Source organism: Somniosus microcephalus, chromosome 19 (genome assembly GCF_052327205.1).
Source record: "Somniosus microcephalus isolate GS21.2 chromosome 19, FLI_Smic_1.0, whole genome shotgun sequence".
Taxonomy (NCBI): domain Eukaryota; kingdom Metazoa; phylum Chordata; class Chondrichthyes; order Squaliformes; family Somniosidae; genus Somniosus; species Somniosus microcephalus.
In genome coordinates this window covers 72,155,022-72,179,977 of record NC_141005.1, presented here as the reverse complement: position 1 = coordinate 72,179,977, position 24,956 = coordinate 72,155,022, and the positions used below count along the sequence as shown (strand labels likewise).

The 24,956-nt window shown below is 43.8% G+C and overlaps 1 protein-coding gene across 5 annotated transcripts in view; it reads left to right on the top strand.

Annotated features, from left to right (window-relative positions):
• sfi1 (SFI1 centrin binding protein) overlaps positions 1-24,956 on the top strand; it is a 166,049-nt gene that overhangs the window by 104,283 nt on the left and 36,810 nt on the right. For all 5 annotated transcript variants that reach the window (XM_085962021.1, XM_085962024.1, XM_085962020.1 and 2 more), the window contains exons 23-25: positions 18,489-18,649; positions 20,371-20,445; positions 21,200-21,274. In XM_085962021.1, the coding sequence (XP_085818147.1) occupies positions 18,489-18,649; positions 20,371-20,445; positions 21,200-21,274 (311 nt within the window). The remainder of the gene's footprint in view (positions 1-18,488; positions 18,650-20,370; positions 20,446-21,199; positions 21,275-24,956) is intronic.

Here is a 24,956-nt window from a genome sequence, read left to right as displayed (position 1 = left end):
CCTTAACTTTACATGCTAATCTCTTATGCGGGACCTTATCGAAAGCCTTTTGAAAGTCCAAATACACCACATCCACTGGTTCTCCCTTATCTATTTTACCAGTTACATCCTCAGAAAATTCCAGTAGATTAGTCAAGCATGATTTACCTTTTGTAAATCCATGTTGACTTTGTCCGATCCGGTCACTGTTTTCCAAGTGCTCTGCTATTACATCTTTTATAATGGACTCTAGCATTTTCCCCACTACCGATGTCAGGCTTACCGGTCTGTAATTCCCCGTTTTCTCTCTACCACCTTTTTTGAACAGTGGGGTAACATTAGCTACTCGCCAATCCATGGGTACTGTTCCAGAGTCTATCGAATTTTGGAAGATGACCAGCAATGCATCTACTATTTCTAGGGCCACTTCCTTCAGTACCCTAGGATGTAGATTATCAGGCCCTGGGGATTTATCGGCCTTCGATCCCGTCAATTTCTCTAACACCACTTCCCTACAAATACTGATTTCTATCAGTTCCTCCCTTTCATTAGACCCTATGTTCCCCGACATCTCTGGGAGGTTATTTGTGTCCTCCTTTGTGAAGACAGAACCAAAGTATGTATTTAATTGGTCTGCCATTTCTTTGTTCCCCATTATAAATTCCCCTGATTCTGACTGCAAGGGACCTACGCTTGACTTCACCAATCTTTTTCTCTTCACTTATCTATAAAATCTTTTACAGTCAGTTTTTATGTTCCCTGCAAGCTTACTCTCATACTCTATTTTCCCCCTCTTAATTAATCCCTTTGTCCTCCTTTGTTGAATCCTAAACTGCTCCCAATCCTCAGGTTTACTGCTTTTTCTGGCCAATTTATATGTCCTCTCCTTGGATCCTATGCTATCCCTAATTTCCCTCGTTTGCCACGGTTGAGTCACCTTTTTTGTTTTATTTTTATGCCAAACTGGGATGAACAAATTCTGTAGTTCATCCATGCGGTCTTTGAATGTTTGCCATTGCCTATCCACCGTCAACCCTTTGAGTGACATTCCCCAATCAATCGTACCCAACTCGCGCCTCATACCATCGTAGTTTCCTTTATTTAAATTCAGGACCCTAGTCTCTGAGTCAACTACTTCATTCTCCATCTTAATGAAGAATTCTATCATATTATGATTGCTCTGACCCAAGAGGCCTCGCACAACAAGATTGCTAATTAATCCTTTCTCATTACATAATACCCAGTCTAAGATGGCCTAATCTCTAGTTGGTTCCTCGACATATTGGTCCAGGAAACCATCCCGTATACACTCCAGGAATTCCTCCTCCACAGTATTGTTACTAATTTGGTTAGCCTAATCTATATGTAGATTAAAGTCACCCATGATAACTGCTGGTATAGAGTACAAAAGCATGGCAATTATGATGAACCTTTATAAAACACCTTAAAAGGTGGCAGGGCAAATTGATAGGGTGGTTAAAAAAGCATATGGGTTACTTGGGTTATAAATAAAGGAATAGAGTATAAAAGCAAAGAGATCATGCTAGAACTTTATAAATCACTGGATAGGTCTCAGCTGGAGTATTGGGAACAATTCTGGGCACCACACTTCAGGAAAGATTTAAAGGCTGCAGGGCTACAGGAAAGAGTACAGAGGAGGTTTACCAGGATGTTCCTCGGGATGAGGGACTTCAGTTATGAGTAGATGTTAGAAAAGTTCGGACTGTTCCCCTTGGAACAGAGAAGGTTAAGAGGTGACCTAATAGAGGTTTTCAAGATGATGAGATGTCTGGAGGTCATAGATTCAAAATCCTTGGCGAAAGATGAGGAGAAATGTTTTCACTCAGAGATGTCGGGATCTGGAATGCTCTACTTGAAAAGTTGGTGGAAGCTGATTCCATAAATAATTTTAAAAGGGAGTTGGACGGGTACTTGAGGATGAGGAACTTCCAGGGTTACGGACAAAAGGGGGAGGATGTGGGACTAAACACGACTGCTCTTTCAAAGAGCCAGCGCAGACACGACGGGCCAAATGGCCGCCTTCTGTGCTGTAATTTTCTATAATTCTATGAAAGCAAATAAATGCCCAGTGTTTGATGTTGTTTTATCCGAGAGGGAGGAGATTTGCGAGGCACTGACAATTGAGAGCCAGTGGATATTTGGGAGCTACCAGTAGATTGGAAACAGGCTCATGTTCCCAGATATAGACATTGAGTCTTCAATTCTGTGAGATATAATAGAATCAATTATCAGGAGTAAAGTTGAAGATTATCTGTACACCAACAACAACCTAGTAAACTGTAGTCCAATGGTCTTAGATGCCATAGATCCTGCCTGACAAACCTCCTTTATTTCTTTGAGGCAGTGACAACCCAAGTGTCTTCCACCCTGGCTGTGTCCCTGGTATGGGCTCCATGTGGATCCCTCAAGCTTAAGGGTGCAAACTTGAGTTTATCTGGTGCAAACGGGTTATGCCTCTATTGTCAAATCTGGCTGGACCACATCAAGCACTATTGGTCCTTGCTGTCCTTTGCCAAAAGTGCACAAGACTCCAGGATCATCCTGGAGAGCAAAGATAACCCTAGGTTCTTTTCTCCACTACCAACTGTCTCCTTAAACTGCTCTCTCCCCTGCCTCCTCCACCCTCGCCTCCAACAACAAGTGCGAGGAGCTCATGGACTTCTTTGTCACTAAGATTGAAGCCACCCATTCTACTGCCTTTGCTGCATCCCTTCCTTCCTCTTTCCCATCAAGCCAGCCTTACCCAAAGCTCACCCCTGCACTAGCACTGAGCCTGTGTCTTACTCTAGTTTCTCGCCTATCTCCTCTCATGCCCTCTCTCAGATCATGTTGTCCATGAGACTCACTTCCTGCTCCCTTGATCCTATTCCCACAAAATTGCTGACAACTTCCCTTCCTGGTCCCCATGCGAGCTGACATTGTAAATAGTTCCCTCTCCTCGGGTACTATCCTGCATCCTTTCAAAACTGCCATCATCATCCTCCGCTATCATCATCTTCACCCCTGCTACAAACTCTGTATCTGTACCCTTACCACCGATTCCGATTCCATCCCCATCCCTGACCACTGACGCGGGCTAAACCAGACTGTTCACAACCTGGGCGTCCTATATGACTCTAGTTAAACTTTCTGCCCCTCCTCATCCCATCTGCCCTAATCCATGCCTTTGTCGCCTCTAGACTCGACGATTACAATGGTCCCCTGGCTGGTCTCCCATCCTCCATAAACTTCATCCAAAACACTGCTGCCTGTATTCGATCCCACATCAAGTCCTACTCGCCCATCAGCTCTGTGCTTGCTGACCTACATTGGTTCCCGGTCTCCCAATGCCTCAAATTAAAAATTCTCATCCTCATGTTTAAATCCCTTCATGGCCTCGCTTCTCTCTACCACTGTAACTTCCTACAATCCGCTGCAAACTCTGCATTACCCCAGTTCTGGCCTCTTGTGCAACCTCCTCCCTTTGCGTCACCATTGGCAGCTGTGCCTTCAGCCATCGAGGCCCTAAGCTTCAGAAGTCCCTGCCTAAATCTCTCCGCCTCTCTCTCCTCCTTTAAGACCTTTCTTAAAACACACCTCGTCAACCAAGCTGTTAGTCGCCCCATCTAATATCTCCTTTGGCTCAGCATTCATTATTGTTGTATTACGTTTCTATGAAGCATCATGGGATGTTTTTAAATGTTAAAGCTGCTATAGAAATGCAAATTGTTGTTGACTGGTAAACTCTGATGTTTAGTACTTAGACATCCAAAAGACTTGATAATATTCCACATGGAAAGTTTAAGCTTAAAGCTGTGGGGATTCAGGGTAAAACTCGTATTCTGCGGCGAGTGTCTCACCCCCTGACTCCCCAAAGCCTTTCCACCTTTCTACAAGGCACAAGTAAGGAGTGTGATGGAATACTCTCCACTTACCTGGATGAGTGCAGCTCCAACAACACTCAAGAAGCTCGACATCATCCAGGACAAAGCAGCCTGCTTGATTGGCACCCCATCCACCACCTTAAACATTCACTCCCTCCACCACCGGTGCACCGTGGCTGCAGTGTGTACCATCTACAAGATGCACTGCAGCAACTCGCCAAGTCTCTTTCGACAGCACCTCCCAAACCCGCGACCTCTTCCACCTAGAAGGACAAGGGCAGCAGGCGCATGGGAACACCACCACCTCCAAGTTCCCCTCCAAGTCACACACCATCCTGACTTAGAAGTATATCGCCGATCCTTCATCTTCACTGGGTCAAAATTCTGGGACTCCCTCCCTAACAGCACTGTGGGAGTACCTTCACCACACGGACTGCAGCGGTTCAAGAAGGTGGCTCACCACCACCTTCTCAAGGGCAACTAGGGATGGGCAATAAATGCTGGCCTTGCCAGCGACGCCCAGATCCCATAAACGAATATAAAAAAGAATAAGAAATTAGCTGAAAGGGCAGAAAATGATGGGTACTGTTTAGAGGAGTACTGTCTGGGTGAGGGAAGGTACTGAGTTGGGTGCCCCAGGGCTGGTGTTGGGACCACCACAACTTCTAATTTACATCAGTGAAATGGACTTCAGAAACTCAATGCAAATTTGCAAACAATATCAAACTAGGAGGAGCAGTGCAATCAAAGGAGGTAACTCAAGTTAAAATATCTGGATGGACCAAACAATGGCGCATGAAATTTCACGCAGACAAGTGCCAAGGATTGCTCGTAGGAAGGAAAAGCGGGCAGTGTGATTACTCTATGGATAGGCATTGAGATAACTAAGGATGAAGTTGAAAGAGTCCGAGGTATCTTAGACTCGATGCTCAATGTGTCCAGCCAATGCAGAGCAGCAGTCAACAAAATCAATAGAATGTTAAACTACATAGCCAAAACAGTCGAATCCAAGTCTGAGGAAGTTGCAATCAAACTGTACAGTGCACCTTAAGTACCATTTTCATTGCCACAAAACAAGGGAGATATTCACGCGCTGGGGGCAGTGCAGGGAAGAGCCATGAGGCTGATCCCTAGTGTCGGGTCTGAGTTGTGAGGCTCCTCATCCTGGAAATCCATAATTATAGAGGATAATTAAGGGTATGGAAGAAGGTACATCAGAGGACTATTTCAAGTTAAACTGGGAGAGTCTGGCAAGGCACACTGGTTCAAATTGGGAAAAGGGAATTTTAAAACTGATAGCGGGAGGTTTTTTACGCAGAGACTAATCAGCACTTGGAATGGACTCCCAGATAGAGTGCGGAACCCTTGCAGTCATTTAAGGCACAATTGGATGCAGCAGTGTGAAGAGTGTAGGGTCTTTTTTTGGATGAATGAATTGATGAGCCGAATGGCCTTCCTCGTCAGTAAGTACCTTGTAATAGCGGGCTAAGTAGATAGAAACTATTTTCTCTGGTGAGGGAGTCCTGAACAAGGGGCCATAACCTTAAAATTAGATCTAGGCCGTTCATGGATGATGTCAGGAAGCACAAAGGGTGGTGGAAATCTGGAACTCTCCCCCAAAAAGCTGTTGAGGCAGAGGCTCAATTGAAAATTTCAAACTGAGATTGATAGATTTTTGATGGGCAAGGGTATTAAAGTTTACGGAACCAAGATTGATAGATGGAGTTAAGATACAGATCAGCCATAATCTCATTGAATGGCGGAACAGGCTCCAGGGGCTGAATGGCCTCCTCCTGTCCCTGTGTAGTCTCCATACAACCTCAACCAGCTCAGGATCACCAAGACGTTTTGCTGCTCTTTTCCACCCACCCCCCACCCACCACTCCAGTATGATGATAGCAAAGCTGTGAAGTTAATAGGTTACACACAGGTTTTAGAAATCCCTGGTGGTAGCAGGGAGGCAGAGGCTGATGCAGTATTTTACACACCCGTGTACATGTTCAGAAATAATGAGATGGCACATGATATGCTTATTCCAGGAACAGTCATAAGGAAAGTATGCCTGCACGAGCACAGCACCAGGCTTTATAGCTTGGATCTATTCCCAAAATAACCAATAGCTTTCCTCCTCCCCCCAACCCCCCCACCCTGCTCGAGGCTTAGTGGGTAAATTCAGTAGTACCGAGCCACTAAGACCAGATATTGCCATTCCCCAGTCTGTGCCGAGCTATGCGAGGTGATATAATTAACCTCAGTGCCCCAGAGGGGAACAATCGACTGCTGCTGATTGCTATCCAGCACCAACTTGTTTCATCATTGGTTTTGTGGGAACAGAAAGAACAAAATTGGGGTCAGCTGTGATGCCCTGCATGGTCGAATAGCCTGTTGGCACTCACTACCCAGGCTACACATATGAAGAATGACCATATGTGCGAGGTAGCAGGGTCAGCTGGCACTCGTGGAACCGTAACCCAGTGAGAGTCAGGAGCTTCATGTGGGGATGGGGAGAAAATCGAAGCGTTGTGGACAAAGTTGTTTTTTAAAAATTCAAAGCTGTCGCTAAAATAACCAACTAGCTCAGCACTTGTTTTCTTGCGGGCAAGAAACTTAACAGCAAATTTTCATCACACACAAACCTATGGTTGTGGTCCACACGATACTGTACTTTATTTCCTAGTACATCTCCCGTCTTTTTATAAAAAAAATAAATCTCTTATTAACCCATTCCATTTATTTCTCTCTCTATCGGGGCTCCTCATAAATTGAGTCCCAGACTTCTGCAAGGCCTGACTTCTGCACGTCAAGCGGGTTTCTGGTAGCCCAGGCCTGCCTGCATCAATCAGCCTATTCATTAATTGACTCCGAGGTTCCGCTCCAACAGCCTTAAGCTTCTCCAGGTTTTCTCTGTCATTTTATTTCCAGGAGCCCATCATAAGCCATTCACTCAGAATTCACAGCGTTTAATATTTCATTGAAAGGCATCACTTTTATCAGTAGCCTTCTGTTGAGTATGAGTCTCGGTGGGGATGGATATGGAGGCTGATTAATTACATTCCACGGGGGAAAAAAAGTTATTTTTTGTGCAGAGATACTGGGAAGACGACCAAAGCAGAAAATAATTGATTGTGAAACAGAGACCACAGACATTTATCCAGTCGAAGTATTGGCGGATCTACTATGGATTTATATGGATCAGACTTTGGGTGTAGCTAGCAATTTAAAGTCTACAGACAGCAGCTGATCCGTGAGCTTCCTCTGCTGGAATCTGCGCCATATCCTTTTGGCTAAGTTTGTTAATTAAGGAATAATTAATAATGAATAAGTGAAAGAATTTCTATAAAAAGACATTTAAACCGTTAAATGCAATGACTAACAGTCAAAATGTAGTAAGTCTATTAAGTTATGGTATTTTTGTAAAATGAGTGATTTTGAAGGCTTAAAAGAATGATCTCTTGGTCTCTGATATATTTCAGCTGCAATTCACAAGCAGTCCAATTAAATGTTAATGCTTTGTAAAATATAAACTTAAGAAAAAAAATTACACATTATTAATATGGAATTGAAGAACCGATATGGTTTAGAAATTGAAGGGCCAATCATTACAGAGAACTGACTGAATTTCACCCTGTGTATCTTGCACTCTGTCTTTTACTTTGTTTTGAGGCAATGAAAGCATCAGAAGTCCAAAAGTAGTCGGTTTGTTCTGTCAATGGTGGGCTGAGTTGAGTGCAGGCTGTATTCTCCTCCTGCTCCCAGTGCACTACAGCAGTATTGTCCAAAAGAAATTGCTGACTAGCCACAAATGTGGCTATGACGACACTGTTTTAGCCGCATGAACTAATTTTAGTGGAAATGCACTTAGACAATACAGGTAAATGTACTTTACAGTATCCATTATGTTTAGAGTAGTTACGAAAAAGGACAAGGAAAAATCTGTTGTGCCAATACTCAACTGGAGAATTAAAAATTGTCAGGTAAAACAGTAAATAAGCAATGGGAGGTCCGAAATGAGTACTTGCATCTGTCTTCACTAAAGAAGATGCTGCCAATCTCGCAGTAAAGGAGGAGGGATTCGAGAAATTGGATTGGATAATAATAGATAAAGAGGAGGTACTTAAAAGGTCGGCAATGCTCAAAGTAGAAAACTCATCCAGCATAGATGGGATGCATCCTAGGTTACTGAGGGAAGTAAGGGTGGAAATTGCAGAGGCTCTGGCCATAACCTTCCAATCCTCGTACGATAGCAAAATACTGCAGATGCTGGAAATCCGAAATAACAACAGAAAATGCTGGAAAAACTCAGCAGGCCAGGCAACATCCGTGGAGAGAAATTAGAGTCAACGTTTCGGGTCAAAACCTTTAGTCTTGATAAAGGGTTTTGACCCGAAACGTTGACTCTAATTTCTCTCCACGGATGTTGCCTGGCCTGCTGAGTTTTTCCAGCATTTTCTGTTGTTATTTCGATCTTCCAATCCTCCTTAGATATGGGGGTGATGCTGGAGGACTGCAAATATTATACCCCTGTTCATAAAAAAAGGGTAGAGGGATAAACCCGGCAACTACAGACCAGTCAGCCTAATGTCGGTGGTGGGGAAACTTTTAGAGACAATAATACGGGACAAAATTAACTGGCACTTGGAAAAATATGGGTTAGTAAATGAAAGCCACCACGGATTTGTTAAAGGCAAATAATGTTTAACTAACTTGATTGAGTTCCTTGATGAAGTAACGGAGAGGGTTGATGAGGGTAGTGCAGTTGACGTTGTGTATATGGACTTTCAAAAGGCGTTTGACAAAGTATCACATAATAGACTTGCTAGTAAAATTGATGCCCATGGGATTAAAGGAACAGTGCCTGAAATGGGCAGACACATGGCAGATGAAATTTAACGCAGTGATACATTTTGGTAGGAAGAATGAGGAGAGGCAATATAAACTAAATGGTACAATTTTAAAGGAGGTGCAAGAACAGGGTCTCCTGGGGGTGTACGTACGTAAGTCTTCGAAGTTGGCAGCACAAGTTGAGAAGGCTGTTAAAAAGGCATATGGGATCCTTGACTTTATTAATAATGAATAGAGTACAAAAGCAAGGAAGTTATGCTAAACCTTTGTAAAACACTGGTTAGGCCCCAGCTGGACTATTGTGACCAATTCTGGGCACTGCACTTTAGGAAGGATACTCAGGATGAGGGACTTCAGTTATGTGGAGAAGCTGGGGTTGTTATTGGAGCAGAGAAGGTTAAGGGGAGATTTGATAGGTGTTCAAAATCATGAATGGTTTTGATAGAGTAAATAAGGAGAAACTGTTTCTAGTGGCAGAAGGGTTGGTAACCAGAGGACACAGATTTAAGGTAATTGGCAAAAGAACCAGAGCCGACATGAGGAAAAAGAATTTTACACAAGTTGTTGTGATCTGGAAGGGGTAGTGGTAACAGATTCAACAATAACTTTCAAAAGGGAATTGGATAAATTCTTGAAGGGTTATGGGGAAAGAGCAGGGGTGTGGGACTAATTTGTGGGGCTCTTTTGAAGAGCTGGCATAGGCACGATGGGACGAATGGCCTCATTCTGTGCTGTATCATTCTATGATTGTACTTCATATGTGTATGTTTACTTAACAAACATCTGCTATGCAGTAACCAAGGAAGTAAAGCTCTCAACAATCAAAATAGCACTCACACTCTGCTTTTCGTCTTACCATTTTACCAACAAACGTACAGAGGTTAAAGTTCACAAGCATACGCTGTGTGAATGAGTATTGAGATCACATGCGCAACAGCAGTGTCAATTACTCATTTTTTATTTATTAATGAATGGGGAGGGATCTACAAGAAATGAAACCAGCCTAAATATAAACAAAACCGGAAAGGAGAGCATAGGAAAGAATAAAGTAAGGGAGGACATTGATGGTCAGGGAATAGAGTTATAGAACAGGAGTGTAAAAACATGGTTAACAATAAAGTGAGAGGAACTGCTGTTAAAAATGAGTTAAAATGTCTGTACAGCAATGCACACAGTGTCCGTAACAAAACAGGGGAACTGGAGGCAACAATACGTTGCAAGGAATCAGACATAGTAGGGATTACTGGGACATGGCTACAGAAAAATCAGGACTGGGAATTAAACATTGCAGGGTAGAGAGGGATTAGAAAAGATAGAGGGAAAATGGGGAGGTGGAGTGGCTGTACTTATTAGGGATAACATAATGGCAGTCGAAAAAAGTGACGCAGCTATCAGTAAGACAGAAATAGAATCCATTTGGATAGAGATAAAAGATAATAAAAGATCAATCATGCTAATAGGGGTAGTCTACAGACCACCTAATAGTGGAAGGAAGGTGGAGGAAGAAATGTGCAAACAAATTAGGGAAATGAGTAAAAAACATAGAATAATAATCAAGGGGGATTTCAGCTACCCTGATATTAATTGGCCAGAAGAGGTAGGTAAAGGGTATAAGGGAATGGAGTTCCAACAATGTGTACAGGACTCCTTTCTAACGCAGTATGTAAGAAGCCCAACAAGGGGGGATTCACTATTGGATCTAGTAATGGGGAATAAACCAGAGGAGATAAAAGTAAAAGTAGAGGAACATCTAGGCAATGGTGACCATAATATAATACACTTTAAGATAATAATTGAGAAGGACATAAGTATGACGAAGACCAGGTTAATAGATTGGAGAAAAGCCGATTTTAAGGACTGAGAATAGAACTTGGGAAAATAAAATGGACAACAATATTGGCAAACAATGATGTAGAACAGCAGTGGGAAATATTTAAAACTGTGTTTAACAGAGTCCAGGAAAAATATATTCTGCTAAAAAACAAGAACAAGCTAAACACTAATGAACCACCATGGATGAATCAAGACATAAGGGAAAACATGAGGGTAAGGAAAGAGGCAGACACTAAGTACATGGACAGCAGGGAAGAGCATAATGAGAGAATACAAAGAGATTAGGAGATAAGTCAAAAAAACAATTAGGAAGGCAAAGAGGAACTATGAAATTAAATTATCAAGGAACATAAAACAAAATAGTAAAATATTTTACAGGCACATAAATAAAAAAAGGCATGTCCGGGATGGGAATAGGGCCACTGAGAGATGGACAGGATAATATCACAGGCAGCGATAGAGAGATGGCAGAAATATTAACTAATTATTTTGCTTCAGTAGTTACCAAGGAGACAGAACATGTGGACATGACATCAGATGATGAGATTAGAAATGAGATAACTGCATTAAAAATGAAGAGGAGAAATATTAAATAAACTAATCAAATTCAAAGAGGATGAAACACCTGGATTACACCTGTGCATTTTTAAAGAATCTAGGGAAGAGATGGCAGAGGCATTACTAGACATATTTAATAATTCGTTAGAAGTGTGAGGTAATGCATTTGGGGCGGGCTAACAAGGAAAGGGAATACACATTAAATGGTAGGACACTGAGTAGTGTAGAGGAACAAAGGGACCTTGGAGTGCATGTCTACAGACCCCTGAAGGTAGCAGGCCAGGTAAATAAGGTGGTTAAGAAGGCATACGGAATGCTTGCCTTTATTAGCCATGGCATAGAATACAAGAGCAGGGGGGTTATGCTTCAACTGTATAAAACACTAGTTGGGCCTCAGCCAGAGTACTGCGTGCAGTTCTGGTCACCACATTACAGCAAAGATGTGATTGCACTAGAGAGGGTACAGAGGAGATTTACAAGGGTGTTGCCGGGAGTAGAGAATCTTAGCTATGAGGAAAGACTGGATAGGCTGGGTCTCTTTTCCTTGGAACAGAGGAGGCTGAGGGAAGACCTTATTGAGGTGTATAAAAATTATGAGGGGCCTAGATAAAGTGGATAGAAAGGACCTATTTCCCTTAGCAGAGGGGTCAAAAACCAGGGGCACAGATTTAAAGTAATTGGTGGAAGGTTTAGAGGGGGTTTGAGGGGAAATGTCTTCACCCAGAGGGTGGTGAGGGTCTGGAACTCACTGCCTGAAAGGGTGGTAGAGGCAGAAACCCTAACCACATTTAAAAAGTACTTGGATGTGCACTTGGGATGCTGTAACCTGCAGGGCTATGGACTAAGAGCTGGGAAGTGGGATTAGGCTGGATAGCTCTGTGTTGGCCGGCGCGGACGCGATGGGCCGAAATGGCCTCCTTCCGTGCTGTAACTTTCTATGATGCTATGATTCTAAGGTGTAGTGCTAGAGGACTGGCGGATAGCTAACGTAATACCTATATTTAAGAAGGGAGCTAGAACATGTCCAGGGAACTATAGCCCAGTCAGCGTAACATCAGTGGTAGGAAAAATAATGGAATCCCCACTAAAGGAGAAAATAGACATTTCAAAAGGGAAATCCTTGCTTGACCGTCCTCATTGAAATTTTTGGAAGAGGTAACAGAGAATAGACAAGGGTGCTGTAGTAGATGTAATTTATCTAGATTTTTGGAAGGCCTTCGATAAGCTAATGAATAAGGTCAGAAAATGCGGAGTCAGGGGACAAGTAGCAGAATGGATAACTAGCTGGCTTTAAGACAGAAACCAGAGAGTAGGTGTAAAGGGTAGGCATTCCGAGTGGCAGTAGGTAGGAAGTGGTGTTCTACAAGGATCAGTGCTGGGACCACTGCTGTTCACAATTCATATTAACAATTTAGACTTTGGAATCAAAAACACAATTTCTAAATTTGCGGATGACACCAAATTGGGGGGGATAGTCAATACTGAGGAGGACTGCAACAAGTTACAGGAAGACATTGATAAACTTGCAGAATGGGCATATAATTGGCAAATGAAATTCATAACTAATCTGCGAAAACAATATTTCAATGAGCGAGTGGTCGATCTACGGAACAGTTTCTTTAGGGAGATGGTAGAAGCAGATAGTGTTGATATATATTAAAATGCAAATTAGATTTATTTCAGGAAATAACATTTTGGGATACAGTATATGATTAATTTGAGACATGCCCTATGATAACTGTAGCATGTTTGGGAGGAACAGGTGACTTTGGACCTAATTCCCAAAGATTTCCACCACTGGTGTTTTCCTCTCCTCATGTCTGGGTCTGCTGTAGAATAATTGATTGAGATTGATTGCTATGATTAGTCAACAACTCCATTACCGTATCGTGCGACTACCAGGATGGTATAAGGCGAACTCGATGGACCTTGGTCTATTTTCGTCTCGCAAGTCCTATGTTTTTAAATGATTGCAAGAATTTAGCTCCCTCGACTCGATCAGGGAGCCCATTCCATGTGTTGATGACTCTGCGTGGGGTAGAACTGCTCGATATCGGGCTCAAAATAGTAAAAGACAAATTTAGCACTCTGTCCCCTTGTTCTCTCACAATTTACTTGAAAATAATATTCTGGATTTACCTTTTCCATATCCTTGTATACCCCTATAAGATCACCTCTCGAAATGCCCAAATTTCAAAAGGCTTTCCTCATAACTCAGATTAGGGGTCAGCCTCGTGGCTCTTCTCTGCACTGCCTCCAGCTATTAGGGAAAACTTTATTTCTCAAAGAGTGATCAATTGCCAAAGAGTGGTTGAGGTAAAAACATTAGGGATGTTGAAAATGCAACTGGACATTGCAATGAGAGAGTTAAAAGTACTGGAGGGACGTGCTTCGATGGCCCAGTGGCCTTTTCTCTTCTATTTTCATGTTGTTGAAAAATGTTATGTACAACCATTGTATAGGCAGTCTAATTACAGGAAACTCTTGTTTAAACGGCACCTCAATATCCGGAATTCTCTATTAACCGGCAAAATTCTCACTCCGAAAACACCTCAATAACCAGCAATGTTGCTGAGTCCGAGTCAGAGTCTCCCGCGGTGGCTGAGTTAGTCCGTGAAATTAACCAATCAGAAAGAAGAAAATTACATAAGTAAAGAGTTAAAATCCCAGGATGGCAAATTGTGAAATTGAATTCAATAAAACAAAATAGGAGCAGGAGTCGGCCATTCGGCCTCTCGCGCCTGCTCCGCCATTGAATAAGATCATGGCTGATCATCTACCGCAACCCTACCTTCCCGCACTATCTCCATATCCCTTGATTCGCATAGTATTCAAAAATCTATCGACCTCTGTCTTGAATATACTCAATGACTGAGCAGCCATAGCCCTCTCTCTGGCATAGAGAATTCCAAAGATTCACAACCCTTTGAGTGAAAAAAATTCTCCCCATCTCAGTCCTAAATGGCCGACCCCTTATTCTGAGACTGTGACCCCTGGTTCTAGACTCCCCAGCCAGGGGAAATACCCTCCCAGAATTAGCCGTGTCAAGCCACTAAAGAATTTTTTAAGTTTCAATGAGATCAGTTCTCATTCTTCTAAATTCTACTGAGTACAGGCCTAGTCTACTCAATCTCTCCTCATAGGACAATGCCCCCATCCCAGAAATCAGCCAAGTGAACCTTCATTGCACTCCCTAAGGCGGCAAGTTCCTTAGGAAAGGAGACCAAAACTGTACACCGTACTCCAGGTGTGGTGTCACCAAGACCCTATATAATTGTAGTAAGACTTCTTTACTCTTCTACGCCAATCCTTTTGTAATAATGGCTAACATACCATTTGCTTTCCTAATTGCTTGCTGTACCTGCATGTTAACTTTCTGTGATTTGTGTACAAGGACACCAAGGTCCCTCTGAATACCAACATTTACCAGTCTCTCTCCATTAAAAAAAAAAAATATTTGTGGGCTGGCACTAGAAAAATGACCATGAAAATTGCTGTATTATTGTAAAATCCCAACTACTTCACTAATATTCCTCCGGGAAAGGAACCTGCTACCCCATACCAGCCTGGCCTACATGTGACTCTTGTCCCACACTATATGTGACTCCTAATGCTCTCTGAAGAGGAATAGCAAGCAATTCAATTGTTAAAAAAGGCCCAGCACTACCTTCTTGGCAGGTAGGGATGGGCAAAGAATGCGTCCTTGCCTACACCCCGAGTTAAACGATTTTGTGAGGGAGATGGGTTATGTTCAACAAGTTTCTCAAGTCATAGAATCATAGAAATTTACAGCACAGAAGGAGGCCATTCAGCCCGTCGTACCTGTGCCGGCTCTTTGAAAGAGCAGTCGTGCTTCGTCCCACAGCCACCCCCCTTTTTGTCCATAACCCTGTCAGTTCCTCATCTTCGAGTACCTGTCCGACTCCCTTTAAAAATTTTTTTATGGACTCAGCTTCCACTACCTTTTCAGGTAGAGCGTTCTGGATCCCGTCCACTCTGAGTGAAAACATTTCTCCTCCTGCCCCCTCTACATCTTTTGCCAATGATTTTGAATCTATGACCTCTAGTTTTTGACCTGCTCACCAGAGGGAATAATTTTTCCTCTCCATATCAAAACTTCCCATCATCTTGAAAACCTCTATTTGGTCACCTCTTAACCTTCCCTGTTCCAAGGACAACGGTCCTAAATTTTCCAACTTCTCATAACTGAAGTCCCTCATCCCGAGTAACATCCTGGTAAACCTCCTCTGTACCCTTTCTAAGGCCTTTACATCTTTCCTGAAGTGTGGTGCCCAGAATTGTCCACAATACTCCAGCTGAGGCCTAACCAGTGATTTATAAAGTTTGAGCCTGATCTCTTTGCTTTTATATTCTATTCCTCTATTTATAAACCCAAGTGACCCATATGCTCTTTTAACCACCTTTAAGGATTTGTGTATGTGGATACCAGGGTCTCTGCTCATCTACACTTCAAAATTGTGCCATTTATAGTTTGCCGTCTTTCCATATTAGTCCTGCCAAAGTGCATCACTCCACACTTCTCCGCATTGAACTCCATCTGCCGTGCTTCTGCCCATTTCACCACCCTGTCTATGACATCCTGAAGCCTATAACTGTCCTCATCACTATCTACTACTTTGCAAACTAATGCTGCTCCCTACAGCTGAGTCTAGTTGTTAATAAAAATTGCAAAGAGGAATGAATCCAAAACTGACCCTTGGGGGAACACCACTGCAAACCACCTCCCAGTCTGAAAAATATCCATCCACCACCACCCTTTGCTTCTGGTCACTGAGCCAATTTGGTATCCATGCTGCCACTTTCCCCTTAATTCCATGGACTTTCATCTTCTTAATAAGCTTCCTGTGTGGCACTTTGTCGAATGCCTTCTGAAAGTCTTATATAACAACAATTTGTATTTATATAGTGCCTTTAACCAAGTAAAATGTCCCAAGACGCTGCACAGGAGTATTATAAGACAAAACGTTTAACACTGAGCCACATGAGGAGAAATTAGAGCAGGTAACCAAAAGGTTGGTCAAAGGTAGGTTTTATGATGATGATATACAACGTCATCTGCACTACCTGGATCAACCTCTGTTACCTGATCAAAGAATTCAAGCAAGTTAGTCAGACATGCTTCACCTTCAACAAATCCATGCTGGCTCTCGATTAACCCATGACTTTCCAAATGAAAGTTTATTTTGTCCCTGATAATGGTTTCCAATAACTTCCCCACCACCGATATTAGGCTATCTGGCCTATAGTTTCCTGGTTTATCCCTCTCCCCTTTCTTGACTAATGGTATAACATTAGCAACCCTCCAGTGCTCCGGCACTACTCCTGTATCCAATGAGGATTGAAAGATTGTGACCAATGCCTCTGCTATTTCTACCTTTGCTTCTTTCAGCAACCTAGGATGTATGCCATCTAGACCAGGTGACTTATCAACTTTCAGTAATGCTAATCTGTTTAGTATGTCTTCTCTATCTATTATCACCCTGTCCATAACTTCCCTCTTCTCTTTTAATGTAACCTTCACACCATCCCCTTCCTTTGTGAAGACAGATGCAAAGTACTCATTTAATACTTTTGCCATGTCCTTTGCCTCCACATGAAGATTTCCCTGTGGGTCCTTAATAGGCCCAACTTTTTCCCTAGCTAACCGCGTACACTTTATATGTTAATGCCTCCTGTATTCATTTTTCAATTCCCTCCTGTACTTCCCATAATCTTCCTGGTTATTAACTTAATCTTGTTCCTGACATTTGCTCTATCTTTTCCCTTCGAAGGAATATGCCTAGTTTGTACCTGAACTATCTCTTCCCTGAATGTTCTCCGTTGCTCTGTTACTGCTTTACCCTGCAATCGCCTTTTCCAATCTACCTGTTCTAGGTCCCTTCTTAAATCACTGAAATTAGCTCTTCCCCAGTTGAGCATTTTTACCTTCGATATTTTCTGGTGCCTATCCATGATTACTTTAAACTGAATTATGTTGTGGTCACTGTTAGCTAGCTGATCTCCTACTGTAATACACTCCACTTGTCCTACTTCATTGCCCAGAACCAGATCCAACACTGCTTCCGTTCTTGTTAGACTGAAGACATATTGCTCGAGAAAGTTCTCCTGTGCATGTATCAGAAATTCTTCTCCTTCCCTACCTGTGGCACTATGTTTTTCTCTGTCTATATTAGGGTAATTAAAGTCTCCCAGTATTACTATATTGAAAATTGCCAATAAATTTGCTCATCTGTCTCCTTCTCACTGTTTGGAGCTCTATATAAAAAAAACTCCCAACAATGTAACAGCTCCCCCTCTGTTCATTAACTCAAACCAAATAGATTCAGTGCTAGAATCATCCATGATATACTTTCTATTTAGAACTGTAACATCATCCTTAATCAATACTGCCATGCCCCCTCCTCGTTTTCCTTTATCATTCCTGAATACTTGGCAACCAGGAATATTAAGAACACATTCCTGGCCTTGTTTGAGCCATGTCTCTGTTAATGCAATCACTTCATAATCCCATGTAGCAATTTGGCCTGCAGCTCACCAACCTTATTAGTTACACTACGGACATTGATGTACATACAATTTAACTCCTTTGTCACTTTTGCTATTTTCCGCAATGTGGTTCCTGCAATTTTTGGGATATTTCTAATTTTACTGCTTTCTAATTTTACTCTCTGCCTTCTGATCTCTTTTCTGCTATTTTCTCCTATTTTCTTGTTCTGGTTTCCCTCCTGCCAAATTAGTTTGAACCCATCAATGATTTTTTTCCCTACTTAATTAATTTGTTCCATTATGGTCTTGGTGTGAGGTTGTCAGGTTTAGTCTCTCCCATAGTTATTTGCAGTGGGGGGTTAACAGGTCGTGGTGTGAACATATCTGACTCGACCCCCACCTGAGTAACAAAATGGCTGGAAATGCCGATAATCTTGGAGAACTTGATTCCTTCAGGACAATTCCCTCCAAGCACTGACCTGGAACGAACACACTGGTGTGCCCTAAATCGAGCGAGAGCTGGGGCGGGGTTGGGGCAGAAACTGATGACGAGTAGAAGCTGAGAAACGACTCCAGAGAGCCTAGACAAACACTGCCTGATGCAGTGCTCCCTGTCAGCACCCTGCACTCCCAAGGAATTACTCGAAATAAATGGTAGCAGCAGCTCCTGGCTGCGGTTTTGGACTGACCAGCTATGATGTTGACTGATTTGTTTCCCACGCTACGTTAGAGAGCTGGGTGAAATCTTAAGAGCAATTGGTTCATTAGAAGTTGAGCAGTGCAAGTTGCGATCTTTATTGTCCCCCCCTAACCACATCTTCATGGATGATCTCTTGGGTTGTTCCTGTTGAGCAGAGATGACAGTTTTATTTTTGTTTACCCCAGTTCAGCTGCAGCATGTGTTTTCGCACTGGAAGCAACTGAGTCGAATTTCGGTAACTCAACGAGACAAAGTGGAGGCTGCTGTCCAACACTACGGACAGTGGATTGTGACAAAGTGCCTATTGTCGTGGAAACAGCATCATGCCCGTTGTTTAAGGGCAATCGTGAGTACAAAAATATTGTGGTTGGTACAACAGATACAGGTCTAGTTACAGAGAAACCTGGAAACCATATTAAATTAAGTGGTCATAATTTGAGATTCAAAATTCTGCTTCAGGGGAGGTTAGTTGAAACTTTCTTTTTCCCATTGGGACTCTCTTTCTGGGTTAATTTCTAAATTCTTCTTTTTCTGACTGGCCTGTCACCTCACTGATAGCCTGTTGTCGCTATACTGCCAATGCCCCCTGTAACTGAATGCCAGGGGCCACTTGGGCGTAACATATTCTTCACTGCATAAGCCACAAACCTCTTTGGAAATTTTAAGGGATACTTTTAGCAAAGGATATAGATACTTCGCATTAAAAGTAGCCTCATTCAGAATCGCCCGGAACAGCCTTGTTGTTGCAAGTTACTTCAATGAACCTTTTTCCAGTTTTATTAAGAGTGTACCATATTTATCAAAAATCTGAGCAATGCTTTCTTTATTTCCAATTTTCTCTCTCGAGGGTGACCCATCCTTTGGTATGGTTTAACAGACACTGGCAGACGTTGTCTCCGAATGTGAGCCTGGGAGATGTGTTTGACAGCGGCGGGGTGGGTGGTGGGGGGTGCAGATTGAGTCCCAGGCTTCTGCCTCAGTTGATGTCCAAGCTGGGCTCAGTGGTGCAGGCTCAGGGATGGAAAGCCTCTTCCCCAAAGCCCATGAACACTGAAGCCAAATTGTGTTTCTGCCTGCCTGATCCATTACAATTCTGCCGGGTTACTCAACCCCAAGTGTTGCGGTTCAGCCACAGAGCTGCACGAATGATGCCCATGAGGAACCTATGCATCGGATTATCTAATCTGGCCAGCTGCGGGCTGCTGATTTGTAAGCACTGTTGTGAAATCTAAATCTGAAATCATTCATCGGTATATTGTGGCTAATAATAGTAACAGCCTCCCTGGAGTCTTAACTGGTGCAATCTGCATACTCAGCAGTCAAATTAATAATGTAACCATTTGTCCTTAGTCACAGCAGCACAGTAATTAAATCATCACTGTTTCTTGCAGAAGAATTATAATCTTTGCTTCTGACACTTTCACAGTTCCTATAACTGTCAACCCTCCGTGCCCCTAAGCTAGGGAGTGGAAAAAAATCATGCTACATAGCTGCTTTTGATCACCACCAAGAAACAATGCATTTGTAGAAAGAAGAACGAACTTGCATTTATCTTGCACCTTTTATGTCGCAAAGCGCTTCATAGCTGATGAATGACTTTTGAAATGTAGACACTTGCGTTCTGTAGGCTAATGCAGCCAGTTTGCACGTACAGAAGTTCCAAAACAGCAATGCGGTAAATAACCAGCTAATCTATTAGTGGTGCTGTTGGATGAGGGAAAAATGTTGGCCTGGACACCAGGAGAAACTGCCCTGCTCTTTCTTGAATAGTGGCATGGGATCTGGATTTGCTGGGTTTCAGGTGAGGATGGGATTGGGAATGGCTGTGATGTCCTCTGTAGTCAAATAGTTTGCTGGCACTATGTGGGTTTATACATAGAGTGGTCACTTGGGCGAAGCGTCAGAGAGCTACCTGCATCTTTGGAACTGTAGCTCACTAAAGAGGGAAGGGAGGAATCTTTCCCATTTTTTACCCCCCCCCACCCCCCCCGTGATGAGCAATTATCATTGTGGTTTCCTGTATTGTAAAAAGACAGATACAAACTTTTGCTTTTGATTGTGTTCCAGCTGTTAAAGCGACAGGGAGAGTGGCTTCAAGCACAACGACTTTGTAGACGCTACTTCACAGACTGGAAACTAAAAGTAAGAAGTAAATAGGATAGTACACCTGTACATATTTCATCTATCCCATATGTTTGTTCTGAGTTAATTTGGGCAGTTTTCTCCAATACAGTAACAAACTGATCTCCAAAAGTTCAGATAATCCTGAGTTTTGCCTTTTTGCTCCATCCCTCTCTACATTCTGTCTACATTTAACTGCTAGGGTGGGGGCTACCTGATCAGGGATTCTCCAGAATTACAGGCGATTCTGTTCCATGTCGACTGTTGGAAGGATTGGTTCATGGGTACAAGAAGATGCTGCCGCTTTCTTTTTAAGGAAGCAGCCCTTCGCGATTCTGTCTACACTGAGTTTAAAGAAACAGTTCAGTGCGAACAGAAAAATTAATCAGCCATGGTTTCTTTTCCTGATCTGGGCTTGGGTCTACAGGTATGACCATCATGAAAGGAAAAAATTGGACTTGGCAGCAATGCTCCTTCTGCCGCCTTGGTTGAATAGCTTGCCAATACTTGTCAAGGCATGCACAAGAAGAATGGACATTTGGGTGAGCTACCAGAGGAGTCACTCAGACAGACAGCGGAAAAATTTGCCTCTGATAACCATCTTGCCCTTTCCGCCTCTCCACCCCCAGGTACAGATGTTTTTACAGGGAAAGTAGTCAGAACACAGTAGAATGGAGACTGCAGTGGATTCACATGTGTAGTTATAGCTTTCTCGCACAGCAAGCCTGTGCAGTTCATACAGAATCTCATTTGGTTCACTTCATTGTGTCTGCAGCTGTTGGAGAAACATCGGGAGGACAAGCAGACAGCAGTAGCTTTATGGCACTGGTCTCTCTCACTTCAGGGAAAGGTAAGAGACAGCTTGAGCTAAACCTTCAAATCCCATCTAAAATTTAATAAACATCAATCTAATTTTCTCCATCACACTTGAAACATGGGCTGTAATTAGAAGGTATATTTTTTAATTTGTTCATGGGATGTGGGCATTGCTGGCAAGGCCAGCATTTATTGACCATCCCTCGTTGCCCTTGAGAAGGTGGTGGTGAGCCGCCGCCTTCAACCGCTGCAGTCAGTGTGGTGAAGGTCCTCCCACAGTGCTGTTGGGAAAGGAGTTCCAGAATTTTGACCCCGCAATGATAAAGGAACAGCAATATACTTCCAAGTCAGGATTGTGTGTGACTTGGAGGGGAACTTGGAGGTGGTGGTGTTCCCATGTGCCTGCTGCCCTTGGCCTTCTAGGTGGTAGAGGTCACGGGTTTGGGAGGTGATGCCGAAGAAGCCTTAGCGAGTTGCTGCAGTGCATCTTGTAGATGGTACACACTGCAGCCACGGTACGCCGGTGGTGGAGGGAGTGAATGTTTAAGGTGGTGGATGGGGTGCCAATCAAGTGGGCTGCTTTGTCTTGGATGGTGTCGAGCTTCTTGAGTGTCGTTGGAGCTGCACTCATCCAGGCAAGTGGAGAGTATTCCATCACACTCCTTACTTGTGCCTTGTAGATGGTGGAAAGGCTTTGGGGAGTCGGGAGGTGAGACACTCGCTGCAGAATACCCAGCCTCTGATCTGCTCTTGTTGCCACAGTATTTATGTGGCTGATCCAGTTAAGTTTCTGGTCAATGGTGACCCCCCAGGATATTGATGGTGGGGGATTGGACGATGGTAATGCCGTTGAATGTCGAGGGGCGGTGGTTAGACTCTCGCTTGTTGGAGATAAATGTAGAAAGTCACACAACACCAGGTTATAGTCCAACAGCTTTATTTGAAATCACAAGCTTTCGGAGCGCTGCTCCTTCGTCAGGTGACAAAGGAGCAGCGCTCCAAAAGCTTGTGATTTCAAATAAAGCTGTTGGACTATAACCTGGTGTTGTGTGACTTCCTACATTTGTCCACCCCAGTCCAACACCGGCATCTCCACATCATTGTTGGAGATAGTCATTGCCTGGCACTTGTGCGGCGCGAATGTTACCTGCCACTTATCAGCCCAAGCCTGAATGTCGTCCAGGTCTTGCTGCATGCGGGCACGGACTGCTTCATTATCTGAGGAGTTGCAAATGGCACTGAACACTGTACAGTCATCAGTGAACATTCCCACTTCTGACCTTATGATGGAGGGAAGATCATTGATGAAGCAGCTGAAGATGGTTGGGCCTAGGACACTGCCCTGAGAAACTCCTGCAGCGATGTCCTGGGGCTGTGATAGATGACCTCCAACCACCACAACCATCTTCCTTTGTGCTAGGTATAACCCCAGCCAGTGGAGAGTTTTCCCCCTGATTCCCATTGCCTTCAGTTTTACTAGGGCTCCTTGATGCCACATTCGGTCAAATGCTGCTTTGATGCCAAGGGTAGTCACTCTCACCTCACCTCTGGAATTCAGCTCTTTTGTCCATGTTTGGACCAAGGCTGCAATGCGTTCTGGAGCCAAGTGGTCCTGGCAGAACCCAAACTGGGCATCAGTGAGCAGGTTATTGGTGAGTAAGTGCTGATTGATAGCACTGTCGACGACGCCTTCCATCACTTTGCTGATGATTGAGAGTAGGCTGATGGGGCGGTGATTGGCCGGATTAATTTGTCCTGCTTTTTGTGGACAGGACATACCTGGACAGTTTTCCACATTGTTGGATAGATGTTATAGCTGTACTGGAACAGCTTGGCTAGAGGCGTGGCTAGCACTGGAGCAAAGTTTTCATCACGACAGCCGAGATGTTGTCGGGGCCCTTAGCCTTTGCTGTATCCAATGTGCTCAGCCGTTTCTTGATATCACGTGGAGTGAATCGAATTGGCTGAAGACTGGCTTCTGTGATGGTGGGGACCTCAGGAGGAGGCTGATATGGATCATCCACTCGGCATTCTGGCTGCAGATGGTTGCAAACGCTTCAGCTTTGTCTTTTGCACTCACGTGCTGGGTTCCACCATCATTGAGGATGGGATATTCATGGAACCTCCTCCTCCCGTTAGTTGTTTAATGGTCCACCACCATTCATGACTGGATGTGGCAGGACTGCAGAGCTTTGATCTGATCCGTTGATTGTGGGATCGCTTAGCTCTGTCTATAGCATGTTGCTTCCGCTTTTTAGCATGCATGTAGTCCCGTGTTGCAGCTTCCCCAGGTTTGCACCGCATTTTTAGGTACGCCTGGTGCTGCTCCTGGCATGCTCTTCTACACTCCTTATTGAACCAGGGTTGATCCCCTGGCTTGATGGTAATGGTAGAGTGAATGATATACCAGGTAATGGTAGAGTGAGGGATATGCCGGGCCATGAGGTTACAGATTGTGGTGGAATACAATTCTGCTGCTGCTGATGGCCCACAGCACTGCAAGGATGCCCCAGTTTTGAGCTGCTGGATCTGTTCTGAATCTATCCCATTTAGCACGGTGGTAGTGCCACACAACACGATGGAGGGTGTCCCCATTGTGAAGACTGGATTTCATCTCCACAATGACGGTGGTCACTGCCACTAATGCTGTCATGGACAGATGCATCTACGACAGGTAGATTGGTGAGGATGAGATCAAGTAGGTTTTCCCCTTGTGTTGGTTCTCTTACCACCTGTCGTAGGCCCAGACTGGCAGTTATGTCCTTCAGGACTCGGTCAACTCGGTCAGTAGTGGTGCTACCGAGCCACTCTTGGTGATGGACATTGAAGTCCCCCACCCAGAGTCCATTCTGTGCCCTTGGTACTCTCAGTGCTTCTTCCAAGTGGTGTTCAACATGGAGGAGTACTGATTCATCAGCTGAGGGAGGGCAGTAGGTGGTAATCAGCAGGAGGTTTCCTTGCCCATGCTTGACCTGAAGCCATGAGACTTCATGAGGTCCGACGTCATTGTTGAGGACTCCCCTTCCTGACTGTATACCACTGTGCTGCCACCACTGGTGGGTCTGTCCTGCCGGTGGGTCAGGACATACCCAGGGATGGTGATGGAGGAGTTCGGGACATTGGCTGAAAGGTATGATTCTGTGAGTATGACTACGTCAGGCTGTTGCTTGACTCGTCTGTGGGACAGCTCTCCCAATTTTGGCACAAGTCCTCAGATGTTGGTGAGGAGGACTGGGCTGGGTGTGCTGTTGTCGTGTCCGTAGCCGGTTCTTAGGTCGATGCCGGGTGGTCTGTCTGGTTTTATTCTTAGTGTTTTTTGTAGCGGTTCTTTACAATTGAGTGGCCTGCTTGGCCATTTCAGAGGGCTGTTAAGAGTCAACCACATTGCTGTGGGTCTGGAGTCACATATAGGCCAGACCAGGTAAGGGCGGCAGATTTCCTTTCCTGAAGGACATTAGTGAACCCGATGGGTTTTTATGACAATCCGATAGTTTCATGGTCACTGATACTAGCTTTTTATTCCAGATGTATTTAATTAACTGAATTTAAACTCATGTCTCCGGATCATTAGTCCAGGCCTCGGGATCACTAGTCCAGTAACATAACCGCTATGCTACCGTTCCCGGTACGTGGCAAGTGACAGCACTAGTCTACCATCATGAGTTTCTACCTGACCTTCAACTAGTAGGGCTATTGCAGGACTCAGTAACCCAATG